A 17,727-nucleotide genomic window follows, 5' to 3' on the forward strand; every position below is an offset into this window, starting at 1 on the left:
TTTTTTCAAGTCTACACATCATCTTGACCATTGTTACTCTGAATTCCATTTCTGATAATTTGGTTATATCCATATCCATTAGTTCTGTGGCAGAGGCCACAGACTCATTGTCTTTTCTTTGCTGGGAGGGATTTCTCCTTCTCGTCATTCTGATGAGGAGAGGTTGCAGGATTGTCCAGAGCCCAGATTATTGACCAGGACTCAGCCAGTGCACACTTGTTTTATAGGGACCTTAGGTATGTGGGATTCTTGATTTTTCAGCCTGAGTTTTGGGGGAAGGGGGGCTGCTGTGCCGATACTCAGGCCACCCTGTTTGGGTAGAGTGTCTGTGTCCCCTGCGAGGGGGGATGGAGATGGGCACACTGTGAGCTGGTATTTTTGGGCTTTTGTTATCTGGCGGCTTTCCCTGGCAGTTTGCTGTGCCTCTTCTGAGAATCAGAGCAGCAGTAGCCGAATCTCAGCCTCTGTCTCAGAACAGAGGGTTTGCAGACGGTTCTCCACTGGGCCCCTCTGGCCACTCTGACTCTGTTTTTGATGGTGCTGCTAAACCCTAGAGCGTCCCAGGTTGTGCGCCCCACACCCGGTGTCCCAGCCCTCACTTCCAGGGCCTTTGTGTTTCTAACACTGCCAGCTGCCAGCCGCTCCCGCGCGCTCCGGAGCCCCAGTTTTCAGACTGGTCTCGCGCGTTCCCTGGCTCACGGTCTCAGTTGGCTCTCTCACGGGTGGCAGTCTGCGAGTCCGCCTGCTCCCCCGTGCAGGTGGCTACCGCTTCCCGGCACCCGAACGTGGTGGCTCCCTCCCCTTCTGTTTATCTTCTGATATCTGTGCAAGGCTTCATGGCTCCCCGCTTCATACCTCAATACTCATCACTGGAGATGTTCATTTGTAGAGATCCAGATGTATCTTCCTGCATCTCAGGCTGATTCCGTGGATGTTCAGGCTGGTCTGGTACCTATCCAGCTCAACTCAGGGGACCAGCTGGAAAAGGGGACCCCTATTCCTCCGCCATCTTAACTCCTTGAAGCTAATGAAATTCTTTTCTGGGAAAAAGTTCTGCTAACCCAGACCTCAAATTACCCCATAAATTAATTTTCATACATAAATCCATAATCATAGTGATTGACTTTATTTATTTATTTGTTTATTTATGTATTTATTATCATCTATATCAAGTTAGGGGTTCATTTATTCACAAATAATTGTTCACTGGCTGCTGTGTACCAAGAACCATTTTTTGCAGCTTTACTGAGGTATAATTGACAAATACAATTGTAATATTTTATGAAGTGTACAATGTAGTGATTTCATATATGTATACATTATGAAATGATTACCCCAATCAAGCTAATTAATATATTCCTCACATGACATAGTTATCATTGTGTGTGTGTGTGGTAAAAACACTTAAGATTTACTCTCTTAGCAAATTTCAAATGTATATTATTATTAACTATAGTTACCACACTGCACCTTAGGTCTCCAGAACTTACTCTTTTTAAAACTTAAAAAAGTTTGTACCTTTTGGCCAATGTCTCCCCTTTTCTCCCAGCTACCAACCCCCAATTGCCAAACGTTCTATATTCTGTTTCTCTGAGTTCAACTTTAAAAAAAAAATGGATTTTTCCCATGTAAGTGATGCCATATGGATTTGCCTTCCTCTTTCTGGTTGTTTATTTCACTTAGATAATGCCCTCCAGATTAATCCGTGTTGTTGCATATGGCAAGATCTCCTTTTTATTAGCTGAATAATATTTATTTATCCATTTATCAACACTTAGGTTGTTTCAGTGTCTTGGCTGTTATAAATAATGCTGCAGTGAACACGGGGGTGCAGTTATCTTTTCAATAGAGTGACTTTGTTTCCTTTAAAAAAAAATACCCAGTAGTGGAATTAGGGCTCATATGGTAATCAATTTTTAATCGGTAGTCAATTTTATTTTTATAAATTTCCATTCTGTTTTCTATAGTGGCTGTACCTATTTATTTATTTATTTATTTATTTACTTATTTTTTAATTTGACACAGAGAGAGAGCACAAGCATAAACGGGGGAGCGGCAGGCAGAGCAAGAGGGAGAAGCAGACTCCACACTAAGCAGAGAGCCCATCATAGGGCGCTATCCCAGGACCCTGGGATCATGACCTAAGCTGAAGGCATTTAACCAGCTGAGCCACCCAGGAGCACCCTGGCTGTACCAATTTACATTTTCTTTCCCACCAACAGTATATAAGAGTTCCCTTTTCTCTACATTCTCACTAACATTTATTATTTCTTGTCTTTTTGATAATAGCCATTCTAACAGATATGAGGTGATTTCTCATTGTGGTTTTGACTTGCATTTCCCAATGATCCTTGGTGTTGACATCTTTTCATATACCTGTAAGCCATTTGCCTGTCTTCTTTGGAAAATTGTCTACTTCTTTGCTCCTTTTTTAATTGAGTTACTTGGATTTTTTTTTTTTTTTGCCATTGAATTATAAGAGTTTCTTATGTATTTTAGATATTAACTCCTTATGAGATATATGGTTTACAAATATTGTTCCCATTCTGTAGATTGTCTTTTCATATGGTTTCCATAGCTGTGCAGAAGATTTTTAGTTTGATGTAGTCTAACTGGTTTATTTTTACTTTTTTTTTTTTTTTTTTTGTGAGCCAGTGCTTTTGGTGTCAGATCCAAAAAATCATTGCCAAGACCAGTGTCAAGGAACTTATTCCTATTCCCTATGTTTTCTTCCAAGGCTTTTATGGTTTTTCATCTTATGTTTAAGTATTTTATTCTTTTAAGTTGATTTTTGCATGTAATATAAGATAGAGGTTTAGTTTCATGAATTTGCATATGGGTATCCAGTTTTTCCAGCACCATTTATTAGAGAGACTATCCTTTCTTCGTTGTGCATTCTTGGTGCCTTTGTTGGAAATAAGTTCATGTATTTGTGTTGGTTTATTCCTGGACTCTCTAATCTTTTCTGTAGTTCTATACGTCTGTTTTTAGGCTAACACCATGATATTTTGATTACTCTAGCTTTGTGGTGTATTGTGAAATAAGGAGTTGTGGTGCCTCCAGTCTTGCTCTTTTTGTTCAGCATTGCTTCAGCTATTCGGGGACTTACATGGTTCCATAGGAATTTTAGGACCATTTTACCTCTTTTTAAACTCATCTCTATTAGTAATTAGTGTAACAAGCCAAACAAGCCAAAGAATTTAAGTATGTAGAAGATCTAAGAAACATTTTAACAATTTTAACCTAATGGCACAAATAAAATATTTCACCCAACAACTATAAAATATAAATATACATGGAACATACATAACATAATTATAAATATTAGTCATGTGCTAGTCCATAAATCATGTCTCGATAAACTTCAAATGATTCAGATCATACAGAGTATACTCTTTGACAATGGTTTCTTAGTCTAGATATCAATTACAAAAATAATTTAAAGTCCTCGTGTATGTGAGGATTAAAACATGTACATCTGTATGACCTACTTAAAAGCTAAATGCTAAACTCCAGAAGCTCCTGGGTTGGGGCTGATAGGTTAAGACATAGGGTAAAAAAAATAAATAAATAAAATTCAATTATATATAAAAGGAAAAAAATAAGAGGCGAAAGAGCACAGACTGATTTTCAATTCATTAATTTATTTCTAGCAAGACTATGAAGTGTGTATAAGGGCAGAGTAAGGCATTTATAAGCATAAAAAGACTTAAAAAATTTATCTCCAGTGCACACTTTATCGCTAAGATACTGAAGAATATACTTTGTAAAAAGAAGTTAGTAAACCAGTTGAGGTAAAAAGCTAAAATAAAGAAACAATGTTAACTGAAGAGAGTAGCAACAAGGAGTTTTGGGATGGGCTGTAAACCCACATATGAAAACAGATTGGAGGTGGAAGATTCCGGGAGGAAAAGTCCAGGAAAACAAACAAACATACAAACACAGAGAGTAAGTAAATTAATTAATTAAAATTTAGAAGAGAACCTCATGATGCCAGATTAAGAGCTATCACATTACGATTGCTTGGGGAATCCTAAAATGATAGCAATGGCTGAGCATCACTAACGAAGTTTTGATTTAGTGAGTCTGGGTAAGGTAAGTGGTGTGTGTGTGGTAGAATTTTTAGGGGGAGAGGGTACCTCACAGGCAGAGGGCTGAGTTCATCACACCCTTCATTTTATGGTCATCGTTGTCTTTGGTCTTGGCAAGATCCCACTCCTAATTTTCTTATTTCCTTTTATGCCTATGCCACACTTCATTTTTTCTTCCACCATGAGACACCATTTTGATATATTTGTTATGTATTGTCTGTATCTATAATAACTGTACAAAATGGGTATTATTTCAAATGCTTGTATTTAAGTAATGTAAGTACTAAAGACTGATACATCTCATTCTATTTCTTTTTTTTTACTTTCTTTGGAACACTATGTTATAAGGTCACTCCGTGTTGTTCTTTGTATTTATTCCATTGTTTCTGTGGAATACACAATTTACATGAGCAACAATGGATTATTGCCTCTCAGGGTTCTAGGGCAGTTCTTCTGCTGGTTGTGCAGGGCCTTATGCATTTGCATGCCTATGTGAGGTCTTTAAGGGCTAGGCTGGCTTGGCCTCTCTCTTCTTTTGGTTTTTCAACTGGGCTTCTTTACATCCTGTTGTGTCATGGTTCCCGGAGAGCAAGAGCAGAAATTCCAGTGAGGTCCTTTGAGTCCTAATTTAGGAAGTAGAACAATATCATTTCATTCTCATTTCATTGGTCAAAACAAGTCAAATTCTAGGCCAGATTCAGGAGGAAGGGAAGCAGACTATTTATTAATGGGATGACCAATGAATAGCAAAGTTATATTGCAAAGAGCATGGACGAAGAGAGGCATGCTTCACTGGGACTCTTAACTGTTAACTGTCAGCCATGTAAAAAAAAGAAAAAGACCCCCAAAAATTGTAAATGAAGGAAAAATAAGAAAATGTAAAAAAAAAAAAAAAGAATAATTGTAGGCTACCGCTTGGCTCTGAATAATATTTGCATCACCATTATAATACTGTAAATATTATTTGTCAATTTGAGTACAGAGTGTGATAATTTTGGGAAGGCTAAATGTTCATCTGGCATCACAAAATATGAACAAATAATTTATGAAATGAATAAATTAAAGGAATGCAGCATAGTATATTATGTTTAAAATTCAGAATAAATACTCGAAGAAATAACTTGAAGCAGTGAAAGTCAGTGCCAGTAGGGAGGGAGTGGTTTGTGGACTGGAAAAAACAGGAATTCCTGCTTTTCATCTGGACCTTTTGTCAATGTTGTAATGTGTATTCAAGAATTGTTATGGTTGAATTTTAAGGAAAATCAAAACTAAATGAAACCCAAACACATAAACAAATAAAAATAATTAAGTTGCTGATTTTTTTCTTAAAAATATCTCTTGATTAGCCTCCCTGCAACAAATTCTTCCAACAACTAGCTAGCATAAGTAAGACACCTAATAAGGCATACCCTCCCTTATACACTGTAGACTAGGATTTGAAATCGGCATGTTTATATTGACATACTTATATTGCCAGACTCCAGGAGGAAGTTTTTCTCACTGCAAGGCTGAGGAAAATGATCTTTTAAAAAGGCACAGACTGTGCTTGAGCATCCAAATAAATCTTCAGAAATTTGAGTGGACTCAGTAATTCAACCTGAAAGCTAGGCAGACATACCTTCTGATATGACGCCCATGGACCATTCCAGAACAGTTTGAATAAGGGTCCTTGGACTAACAAGGCCTGAATCCATTTCTAGATTGTAACAACAAATGTTTGGCAGGAAACTCTGTGGTTGTGGGTGACGTGTGGGTGACGTGTGGGCTGGAGGAACTGAAGGCCATCACTAGTGCATTACATTTTGCAAAAGAGTCTCGACAATCTAAGTGCTTTAGGCAGGTCAGAGCCAGGAAAGAAGCCCTGGTATCAATCCAAAGGGTTTTGCATTTTTGTATTATGTTTTGCGTTTAGTTTGTATACAATTCTGTATTTCAGTTTTGTTTTTTTATGAGCCCCTTCTCTTTTAAGAACCTAACATACAGGAAAAGGATATCCAATTTCAATTCAGGAAAACAGCAGTAAGAGAAACCCTGTTTGATACAAGGATTTGAAATGGAAGCTATGCAGCAGATTAACATGCTTGCAAGCTGTAAAATGAAGGTATAATTTATGTAAGAACTATTTTTGCATACTATTTTTATTGCATTCATAGAAAATACACATAGGAAAATGAATGTAAAAAGATGCTGTATCATGCTTAGGATGACTGTATCTAGGCTGTAGGATTCTGGATTTCTTTTTTTTTTTTTTTAACCCCCAATTATTTGTATTTTCTATAGCAACCACAAACTACTTTTATGATAGAAAATAGCTATATTAATTTTTTAAAAGACTTAATAGGGCAGTGACTGTTCTATTAGAAAAATAGGAAAAGAAGAACTAAAAAAATTCTGGATGCAATCAACGTAGCAGAAAGATTGTATTTGATAGTAAAAATAGCAAAAGAAAAGTCAGTTGTTGCATAGGGTGGGCAACTGTCGATTGGTCCTTCTGCTAGCTCCCTCCTCTTTAAATGCTCCTGGCATTCTTGATCACCATGATTATAACTCCACCCACACTTTCTCTTGCTTCTGGCTGGGTCTCTTCTTCTAAGATGGTTAGTAAATTCATACTATTCTTATATGACCTTTACTTCCTGATAGCACCCCGACAATGTAAGCGAAATCTTGAAGGCTGGATGGGTTGACCTCATTACATGGTATGAAGTGTTTTACTTAAGAGAATTTAAACCTCACACCTAAATGAGGTATACCTGAATACCTAAACATAATGTAACTTACAGTAAAAATGAATACTTAAATGTAATAGAATCTATTTGATACACTTCTACACTTTCCCTCCCATTAAAGGTGCAGTGTATTTCCCTGCTTGTTGACCTTGGGCTTGGCCACTTGATTTATTTTGGCCAATGAAGTATTAGCAGATATCAAGAAATCAGAAGTTTAAACTGTGCTTGTATGCTTGGGTTGTTCTTATGTCTCAGCCATTGCCATAAAAGGAATTTAGGAAGGTTTTTTTTCACTGGTCCAAAGAGGATAAGAGACATGTGGAACTGAGCTGCCCCCAAATGTGCCATGCTCCCATCATTCAATCACCCAGGCATGGGAACAATAATAAATTATTGTCATTTTAAGTCACTGAGTTTAGAGTTGCATTGTTATACTGATATAGAAATTGTTATGGATAAGTGGGGTGCTGTAATTATATACACATTTAGAATTGGGAAGTGGTAGGTGAGCAACCTGTTGAAAGATATAAGGACATTGTTATAGGATGCTTTAAAATTTGCAAGCCATGTTAAATGTTGTAGAGTAGTACAGTAACTATCACAGTTTGTATGGAACTCAGAGGTTTCTTGGAATGTGGGACATTCAGTGCTAAAACTGGGAATGTCATGGGCAAATCAGCATGAGTTGATGACCTTATGAAATGTTGAAATATTTGGCAGTGTTGTTGCCTGAAATAACATGTAACATAGTAAATAGACCTTAAGAACTTGTCCACTTGAGTTCAAGATGGTAACCAGGTAGATATCAAAATCATTGTAGCCGCATGTAATACTATTCTGCAACATGTAGGTTAAGGAAAGAATTGTCCAGTTTGCAAGCAGTATTGTTGGCTTGGAAGCTAGAACTTTTTCTAATCTCTAGACTCTTCTGCTAGCAAATTTTAAAATAAGGGTACAGACAGTGAGTCCAAGCCAAGGATGTGACCCCAACACCCTTTTGTTAAATTCTCTAGAAGTGATAAAGTGGTCTCTAGTGAACGCTTATAGCCAAGCAGTAGGTCTCCTAGAAAATGTGTTGGCCAGATATGCTCAAAAACCAAATAATTAAGTCTGGAGAGAAAGACATTTACCCCCAAGACTCATGGAATCATATACATAGAATGCTCACAAGGTATTTGGAAGAAATATCTTACAAAAGTGCCATAAATCTGAACTAAAAGGTACTTAATCCTGCTTTAAATAGTAAATAAGACAAAAATAAAGCAAAAGTATTTCTGGGCCCCTAGCTTCCTGCACGCAGAAAGCATTCTGGGAAATGGAAAGTTGTTTCATTGATAAAAAAATTTCATTTTATAATGCCATCTTCAGATATGATGGAGGAAGATGAAAACCATGTGGACCAGCCCTGGACGCACTGAGCTCCAGCCAGGAGCACAACTCTGCTTTGCCTATTCACAGATCCATGAGAGTAAATGCTCGTTATAAGCCACTTAGAATTGTAATGTTTTGTTACAATCAGCAGTAGCTGGCTGACACAAAGCCCTTTGTTATAAATGTTCACAGATCACTGTGAGGCTCCATCCCGACTATAAAGGAAGTTTAAAGTTGGTAAAAGTAACAGATGCCTGCCTCCAAGAACTGCATATCTTCTTCTTCTAATTGCAAAATGAATACTTAATACATATTCATTGACTTGGTATACTGCCTAGGGTTGCCACAATTTTGGAATGTGGGATAGATATGCTCTGTATCTTAGTATTATTGGAATATCTGGAGAATGTGGTCCATTCCTTACATGATCTGTGCTAAAAAATAAAGAGAGAATTGGAAATAATAAAGCATGTGTGATGTAAGAAAAATATTCTGCTGAAATCAATCACATGGCAAATAGCTTACAAACTTGATATGATATGTGGCTATGTTTTCACTGTAGAAAGAATGACTCAATAAGGTTTAGACCTCCCAGTATTATGAAAAATGTCAATGTTACAAAAAGACTCAAAGTAATTATAAATTATAGAAAAACTAAAGTTTACAAAGTGAAAAGCAAAGTAAATACATAATTAGATAATTGAGCAAAATGATTTTGCTATGTTTTGGAAAATCAGTTATACATGTGAGTCTTCACTGATTAAAAATACTAGTTATTATTTTATTATTTTAATTAATGTTTGTGGTTTATTTTATTCTAGCTACTTTAAAATAATACTCTCTATTTTATATTTCCAGAAATTGCATCTTTGCTGTTTTCAAAGCAGAACTATTTCATGGCAGAATTAAGGATAAGAGATGACCTTAGTTTATATGCAAAAAAGGAATGGGTGAGGTTAATTTTGCCTTTTAGGGAGAAAGAATTTCCCAGTCAGTCAAAACCATTTATTGAGTGCTTACTTGGGGCAAAGATTGGGGGAATATGTAAATGTTTCCTTATCTTTTTAAATGTCATTTAAATAAAAGAAACAGGGAGAAAAAGAAGTAAAAAATTGAAACCTCAAATATTAGAAATGTGTTGTACAAATAAAAATTTCATTTGTAAAAACTCACTAAAAGATCCAAAGAGTAATTGGAGTGAATAGAATTCAAGGAAACTTCCTGAGGTTCTCAGAAAGTAACTCTGGTTTATAAAAGTAAATGCATTACTGATTAATGCTGTTCACTCTTTTCTTAGACGCCTAACGTACAATCACCTCCATTCCGAGGAAGTAAATTTTAACTTCAGTCTCTAAAAACAGAACTCAGTGCTAACTGTATAATTATGTGATTCAATCAGGAAACAACTTTCTTATCAATTCACTTCTGTTTCTCAATCTGGGAAGCCCTCAACTTTCCTACGAGAGCCAGTCTGTCTCAGAATAGTGAGAACTTGACCCTGAGAAACAAGACCTGGGCCACAGTGGTCTAGAGTTATTGTCCAGAGAAACTCGCATCATTACCACTCATGGATCTGTTTATTGCACAAACCTTCACATTGGCAATGAAGAAGCTAAAAATAGCCAAACATCCACAAAAATGCTGTTCTGACTTCATAACTCCATTAGTCATGGAGTAAAATGATCTGTCATCACCCTATTGAAAATAAAAAGGGAAATTTTCACTGTTTAGATTTACCATGCCCAAGCTCCACTTTGCCTCCTCTTCTCTCACCTCCTACTTACTCTTCCTCTGATTTTTTTTTTTTTCCTTTTGGGAAATGGCATCACGATCTAACCCAGTGCCTAAGCTGAGGACTTCACAGTCATCTTTGCTCTTCTGTCATATCATAGATTCAGGTTCAAATAACTTCCAAATTACCTTTCTATTTTTAACTTTAATCTCCACTGTGCCTGGCACATGATACGCATTCAATAAATGAGAATTGTTAGAGTGCACGCTTCAGCAAGGCCCCTTGCTGCAGCCCACTGTCCTAACCTCACCTGTAGCTGTATCTTCTCATGCTCACTGCACTGTACGATGTTTCCTAAACTCACTTTCAAATAGCGATTTTGCACAAGCTAGGCGCTCTCTTTGGGCTGTCTACCCCCAATTTTTCTCACAGGTGAACTGCTACTCAATATCAAATTCCCAGTCTTCATAAATTTCCCTGGTATTTAAGACTCCCTGATTATGTTCCTATCAAGTTTTCTATCCACTTTTAATATGTCACTTGTCACCTTGCATTTTAGATGTTTGTCCTTGTTTCCTACAGTGGCATCCTGACAGTAGGAGTCATGTCTTATTTTTGAATTTCGGCATAGTGCTTGAAATATTTAAGGTGCTCAATAAGTTGTTTGTATTTTTCTGTCCTCTACACAAGCATTATGAAAATCTTACGATTTACAAAAGACTTGAATGTAGTAATGTTCTCTGTGCCATGCCAGGTGCAGAAATAGTCATCATTTGGAACCACAGATGATGGAAATGTTCATTAGGCCCCTAAGAGTGCTATAGATGCAGAGAAGTCTGCCAAATTCAGGAAAAATACAGGACCTCCAGTTAAATTTGAAGGTCAGAAAGATAATAAATAATTTTTAGTATGAGTGGATCTCAAGTATTGCATGGGACATACTTATACTGAAAATTTATTTATTCTTTGTCTGACCTTCAAATTTAACTGGACATCCTGTTTTTATCAGGCAATCCTCCAGGTCAAAACAAAGTAGACTGTGTAAAATGGAAGAGAAGCAATAGTTCGGGTAACTATAAACCCTGGTTTGTCCTTAAGAGGACTGCTTTACATTTACTGTCTTTGTGTAACTTTCCCACTTCATGGTAGTTCCCACTTTGACCCTCAAATATGAGTAGATTTGGACGTGGATCATATGATCACAGCAAATATCAATAGTAGCTCAAATCATTCTTTAACAAAGATGACAAGTATAATATTGTGATTAGTTCTAGCAATACATTGTTAAACTTGTAACAAACCCAAACATACAGCTTTGACAGCAGAGGAAGCCAGTTGGAAGAGTAACGTTTCTGGACAGTCTGAAAAATGGTGGATGGAATTGGAGACACTCGTTCAGCTGAAATGTGGGAAACAGAGTTGGTTACTACTGGCACGTATATTGTAATGTTGAACAGGGTGTAAATGTATTGGGTGTCACTTTAAGGAGTTGGTGGTAGCAACTTTAGAAGTCCCCTTAGGGCCCTAACTGCCTGACCTCCTACCTCTATAGTTTCGCCTTGCAGCATTTCCCCTTTTGTGCAGTTTGCTTCACATACTTTGTCCCTCTTTTGGTTTCTCGAATGCACCTGTCTGCCTCAGAACCCACACATCCAATTGTCCTCACTCCGATCTCCAAAGTGAAACAGACTTTCCTTTTCTCCTCTACTCTGGGACCCTCCACTCCAGTCCCCCCAGTCTCCATTTAAATCCCCTCTTCTTTTTCATGCAGCCATACGTTTTTAAGACTGTTTTTTTTGTGTGAGTGTGTGCCCCTGGAGGACATCAGGTTTCCCAGCTAAATAGTAAGAGTAACTTTTTTTTTTTTCCTTTCTCTGCATTTAGTTCAATTTGTAATTATATATTTGTGCTATTATTTGGTGATTCTTTGTCTTTTCAATTGGACTGTAAGTTCTGTGATTTGAACATATTTGACATATCTGGCATTAAATAAATACTTGCAGCAAGTATGTGTGACTATAGGGAAACAGTTTAATAGATGTAAAATTTAATAAAGACTCCAGCTGTCCAGATGCAAAATGGGCTGCCTTTAAATTACTGAGCTTGTGATCACTTGACATTTTTAACCAAAGGATGAATGCCCATCTGTCAGTGATAAGGATATTCCAGAAGGGTTTATACAAAAAATGGAGTGGGAAGTTGATGGCCTCTGGAGTCTTTTCTGACCTTTATATCTGTGACTTAAAAATGAACTTTACAGTACAACTTGCTTATAAATTAGAACTGCCAGTATTTTATAAATAATCTTAATTATTCTGAAATACTAATAGAATGAGACCCACTAATGGTTGGACATTAAATTTCTGATCAATATTGATTAAAACAATGCGAATGAGAGATGATTTTCCTTGTTTTTTCTTTCTTTTCCAGATGAGGCTATGAAGACATCCATTAATTCAAGGAGTTGTCAAGTTGAAGTTTGGGATAGATTGAGATTTAGAACTCAAGATTCAGGAAGTCTCCTCTGCATGTTGGATAGTGAGTTTCTGAATTCTTTAACGTTTTAAAATATAAAGAAAATAAGCATATTATTTAGCATACTGAATGATTAGAAATAAAATAATGTAAAAGCATTTTCAATTTCTCAATGAAATTACAATTAAATTCAGAAAATTCTGCAATTTTCATTTCCTTGGTTTCTGATATCAAAAATTATATATGATGCCAACTATTATAATACATCATATTTCCTTTCCATAAAATAAGTGCTTCAAAACATGCATCTATTTGCTTCTAAAAAGTTGTCATGTTATAAAAAAAATCTTCATAAATTAGACATTTCTAATGTATCAGATACCATCATAAAAATACTGTTTTCACTTACTCATAGCAATGCATTCATAACTAATGTTATTTAAAAATTTAAATTATGTGTTATTATGAAATTATCCATACACATGATGTTTATTTTCTTTTTATTTTCTTTAATTATTTTATAGTGCTTACCTAACAGTACACACATTTTATTTAGTTATTTATTTATTATTTATTTTTAAAAAGACTTTATTTTTAAGTAATCTCTTTTTTTAAATTTTTTTTATTATATTATGTTAATCACCATACAGTACATCCCCGGATTCCGATGTAAAGTTTGATGCTTCATTAGTTGCGTATAACACCCAGTGCACCATGCAATACGTGCCCTCCTTACTACCCATCACCAGTCTATCCCATACCCCCACCCCCTCCCCTCTGAAGTCTTCAGTTTGTTTCTCATAGTCCATAGTCTCTCATGTTTCATTTCCCCTTCTGGTTACCCCCCTTTTCTTTATCCCTTTCTTCCCCTACCGATCCTCCTAGTTCTTATGTTCCATAGATGAGAGAAATCATATGATAATTGTCTTTCTCTGCTTGACTTATTTCACTTAGCATTATCTCCTCCAGTGCCGTCCATGTTGCAGCAAATGTTGAGAATTCGTTCTTTCTGATAGCTGAGTAATATTCCATTGTATATATGGACCATAGCTTCTTAATCCAGTCATCTGTTGAAGGGCATCTCGGCTCCTTCCATGATTTGGCTATTGTGGACAATGCAGCTATGAACATTGGGGTGCATATGGCCCTTCTCTTTACTACGTCTGTATCTTTGGGGTAAACAAAGTAATCTCTATACCCAATGTGGGGCTTGAATTTACAATCTGTGATCAAGAGTCACACGCTCTACCCACAGCTAGCCAGGTACCTTGGCTAATGCTTTTTAAATATTAGCTCATTAAGCCCTGATAAGAACACTCCAATAGAACCACTTTTAATTTTTAAATTTACAGAAGAGGAAACTAAGATAAATAGGTATTTAAGATGCATAAATAGATGTTTAGTCAATTGACTAAGGCCATAGGTTGTATGCAGTATATAAGATTTGAACCAAGGCAGTCTGGTTGCAGATTGATACTCTTAATCATTATGTGATAGCAACTAAAATATTAACAGTGCAGTCGGATAAAAAATAAGCAAAAATATCTTGCTCCATTCCTTCCTCATATCTTTTACCACGTCTTAAAGTTAAGCATACTTAGCATTCGTAACATTTTCTGATAGATATCACCATCGCTTTAAACACCTTTAAATACCTTTATTTACTAATTTTTTAATGTGTAAATTTGAACATACTACTTCTAATTCTTTTTCAACTTCCATGCCCTTATTTTTGTTAGTTGTGTTTTGGTTATTTTAGTTTTTGACAAATTATGCTTATGTGATCATTATTTAACTTAGAACCAAGTACTGTGAAAGACATATAATCCAATGTAATCCAATGCCATTAAAATTTGGGATCATTTTACCTTCTCTCCTTTTAATTGTTCAGAATTATGCTATACTTTTCTTTATTTAAATGAAGAACATGTCTTTATCATACAACTTTATGATAAAACCCACAGGTTTTCTGTGTTTTTATTTGCTTTGTTAAGGAGGTATTATAATGGCCTCCTGATTCGTTGGTCATATATATCAAATATTTATCAGATTCCATTTTATACGTAATCATTGCAACAGAGTTTACAATATGGCTATTTCCTATAATAATATCAGTATGTATGTAAATATACCTAAATGAATCACTCATCATACTTAAAGATTTCTATAGATAAACATAATAATTATGTATTCGTATAATAGGAAATTATATAATGTTATTATATATGTAATAAATTTGTGAATTATTCCAATTTGAAATGTGTTAGTATTACATAGGATGTATTTTTAGTTTTTTAGTTAATAGAACCATTTATATTCCTATGATAATCTTCTAGTCTCCAGGGAATATAAAGTAATTATACAAAGTATCCTATTGAAAAATTTTAATACTGAGTTACCCTTTCCTCACTGGGTCAGCTACATATATCCTTTTCTGTCCTCTCAGCAAAATCAGTAATTCTGAGACTTTTAAACAAACCCAGTTCAGTTTGCCCAGTACATTAAGATATTATGGTTGCTCACTGTGGCTGTCACTTAAATTTTCAAGGAAACTTTTTAATGTACTCTCATTAGATACAGTTTCTTTAGCTGGTTCATATAATGGTATTGAACCAAGTGCTAAATATTCTGAGTGGCCTCGTTGCTGAGATTTCTTTGTTAAGGAAACATGGACATTGCTCACTAACAAGATTACACCTTTCCTACCCCACTTAAGGGGTGGATCCAGGAGAAAAAGAGAAGGGGAGAGCCATATCAATAGTAGGATGACAATAATCTAAAGAAAACATGGGAAATGATGTCTACTGTACTCACTTAAATCTAGTAACAACATGCATATTTTATTCATATGGAGAATTTTATTTTCCCTGGATATTTTCCTATTGAAGTTCCGCAGTGTCTAATTTTTTAACATTATTGGTTTTGTCCCATTTGAAACACTGAGGTTTGAGCATCTGTACCATAAGATCATTGAACATGCACATAAAATTAATATTAACATTTTAAATCTCAGAATAATCAGTATGTTCTTTTGAAAAATTTCAGTCCAAATAATTTAAAAGTGCCTTGTAAACACAGTACAGAATATAAGATTGCATGATAGAATGGAAAATTCTACCAAAAGCTTTAAAATGATAGAATGGTAAGTAAAGTTTGCCTCAGAGTTTAATATGAAGATATTCTTATATAATTGCTGTGAGAATAATCATGCTCAAATATAATTAATGAATGTCCATAAATGGAATACCAGTATTCACTGAGTAATCAGGAAACTTTCACATACATACATTTTGGGGATAAATACCTAAATAAACATCTATACTGCATACATAATAACCCATCTAATGTCTAATATTTTATTATCAATGTATTAAACACTACAAAGTAACAAGTTCCTTGTGTAAAGTTTATGCAAAAATAATGACTTTCACCAAGGCTTGAATAAATGTCTGCAGAGATAGATGTGTAAAGGTGGTGCCTATCACCCCATTCACAATTCAAATCACCTGTACATCCATAACTTCCCCCAAACTGATGGTGTTTAGCATGGTGGACATTTTGTGGTTTTACTAAAGTTTTAAATCAATATATGGAGTAGAAAGAAAACACAGTAAGGGTTTAACCATTGATTAAATATTAAATTCCTCAAGTTTTTATGGGATTATGCAATTGACTTCAGTACCTGTTTTGGAAAAAGGCAAGGATATGCAAATACTTATATGAGGACAAATGAGAACAACTAAGTTTTATGTATGTTGACTTTGTTAAGAAACAGGGGACAATGTTAGATATATTCTCACTTTGGAAGGAGGTGATTATTTTCAATTTTGGCACTGAAAATAGTATTTTCCCATGATTTTAGCCTATCATTCTAAAAAACTGTCTTGTTTGACAACAGCTATCAACATTTATTGCTAGATAAGATGATAATAGCATAAGGGCGAAACATCCCTGCATCAAACATAGTAACTGGCTAGATAACATTAGAGCTCTCCATAGAAAAAGAAATAGTCTAAAACATCTTTTATATAACACTTTCTTCCTTTTTTTTTTAAATAACACTTTCTTTACTTTGAGGTGAGTTTATCTTAAAGTAACTAGAGTGCTTAAGAAGAACAAGAGAAGGTAAAAAAGGTGTTATTCATAAAGGAAATAAACACAATTAAATATAATCAGTTTGAAAAGAAGACAAATTATTCACTTAAGTAGGAATGAAATATAAATAGGCTCCTTTATTGAAGTAAGATGGGAATCTTGATTTCCCTGATTCTGAGAAAATGTTTATTGGGTTAGGGACAGTTAATTATGAAGGGGCAGTCTCAGGCAGAGTAAAGAAAATAATATTGTGATGCTTATTTTAAATAGGAATCTTACAGAGGAGTGGATAATCAAACAGATCAGTGCTATCTTGTCTTCTTACTTTGCTCTTGGTCTTTTCCTACTAGCATCTTTTGTCATGGGGCAGTTCATGTTATTTATGTTTGATTATACATGTCTTTTATTTAAAGGCCTCAGTGGTTCCTTACTGCTTACAGAATAAGTCTGCAACCACAAAGCAGGGCAATTGTAAATGTGGCTCCAGTTTTCTTTTCAATTTCAGCCTCTCTGTATCACCAAATGTCCAATGTTGGAGGCACCAGACCACCCAGGCACTCTGAACTGAGCGCCATTTCCCTGAACAACATGCACTTGTGTTCATACTCTGCTTTGACTTCAGTCTTCAAGGCTCTCAGAACAAATGCTACCAGTATCGGACTCTTTCTTGGGTGACGCAATCACTAGTACAATACAATCTATACTGTTTAGAAGATATTTCTGTATCTGTAGTGTGATTAGTCCATGAGGTCCTAGAGGGCCTACCTGATGCTTTATTCATCTTCATGACTCTGTTTTCCAGGCACAGTAGAAATTCTGTAAGCTTTTTTGTAAATGAAGGCTGATGTTATAAGCCATTTTGTTATTATTCTGTATCTAAACAGACCAGTTTTGTGTGTTTGTGTGTGTGTGTGTGTGTTTAATCTTGTGTGTGTTTAATAGTGTGCTTAGATTTTTATGACCATACATTAGTGGATGTAAAGGACTTTAAAAGATCTATTAATATGTAATTTTTTAAAAAAATATTTGTTTCTTTATTTTAGAGAGAAAGCATGAGCAAGTGAGGGGAGGAACAGAGGGAGAGGGAGAGAGAGAATCTTAAGCAGGCTCCACACCCAGTGTGGAGTCCTACTCATGGCCTGATTCCATGACCCTAAGATCACGATCTGAGCCAAAATCAAGAGTCAGACACCCAACTGACTGAGCCACCCAGGTGCCCCAAAGATTTATTAAT

The 17,727-nt window shown here is 35.5% G+C and overlaps 1 protein-coding gene across 1 annotated transcript in view; it reads left to right on the forward strand.

The window, feature by feature from the left end:
• The window catches only part of LOC117802944, an 86,119-nt gene that overhangs the window by 23,628 nt on the left and 44,764 nt on the right, over positions 1-17,727 (forward strand). The window contains exon 5 of the mRNA XM_034663797.1: positions 12,354-12,461. Within this exon, the coding sequence (XP_034519688.1) occupies positions 12,354-12,461 (108 nt within the window). The remainder of the gene's footprint in view (positions 1-12,353; positions 12,462-17,727) is intronic.

The sequence above is a fragment of the Ailuropoda melanoleuca genome, chromosome 7 (genome assembly GCF_002007445.2).
Source record: "Ailuropoda melanoleuca isolate Jingjing chromosome 7, ASM200744v2, whole genome shotgun sequence".
Lineage (NCBI taxonomy): Eukaryota > Metazoa > Chordata > Mammalia > Carnivora > Ursidae > Ailuropoda > Ailuropoda melanoleuca.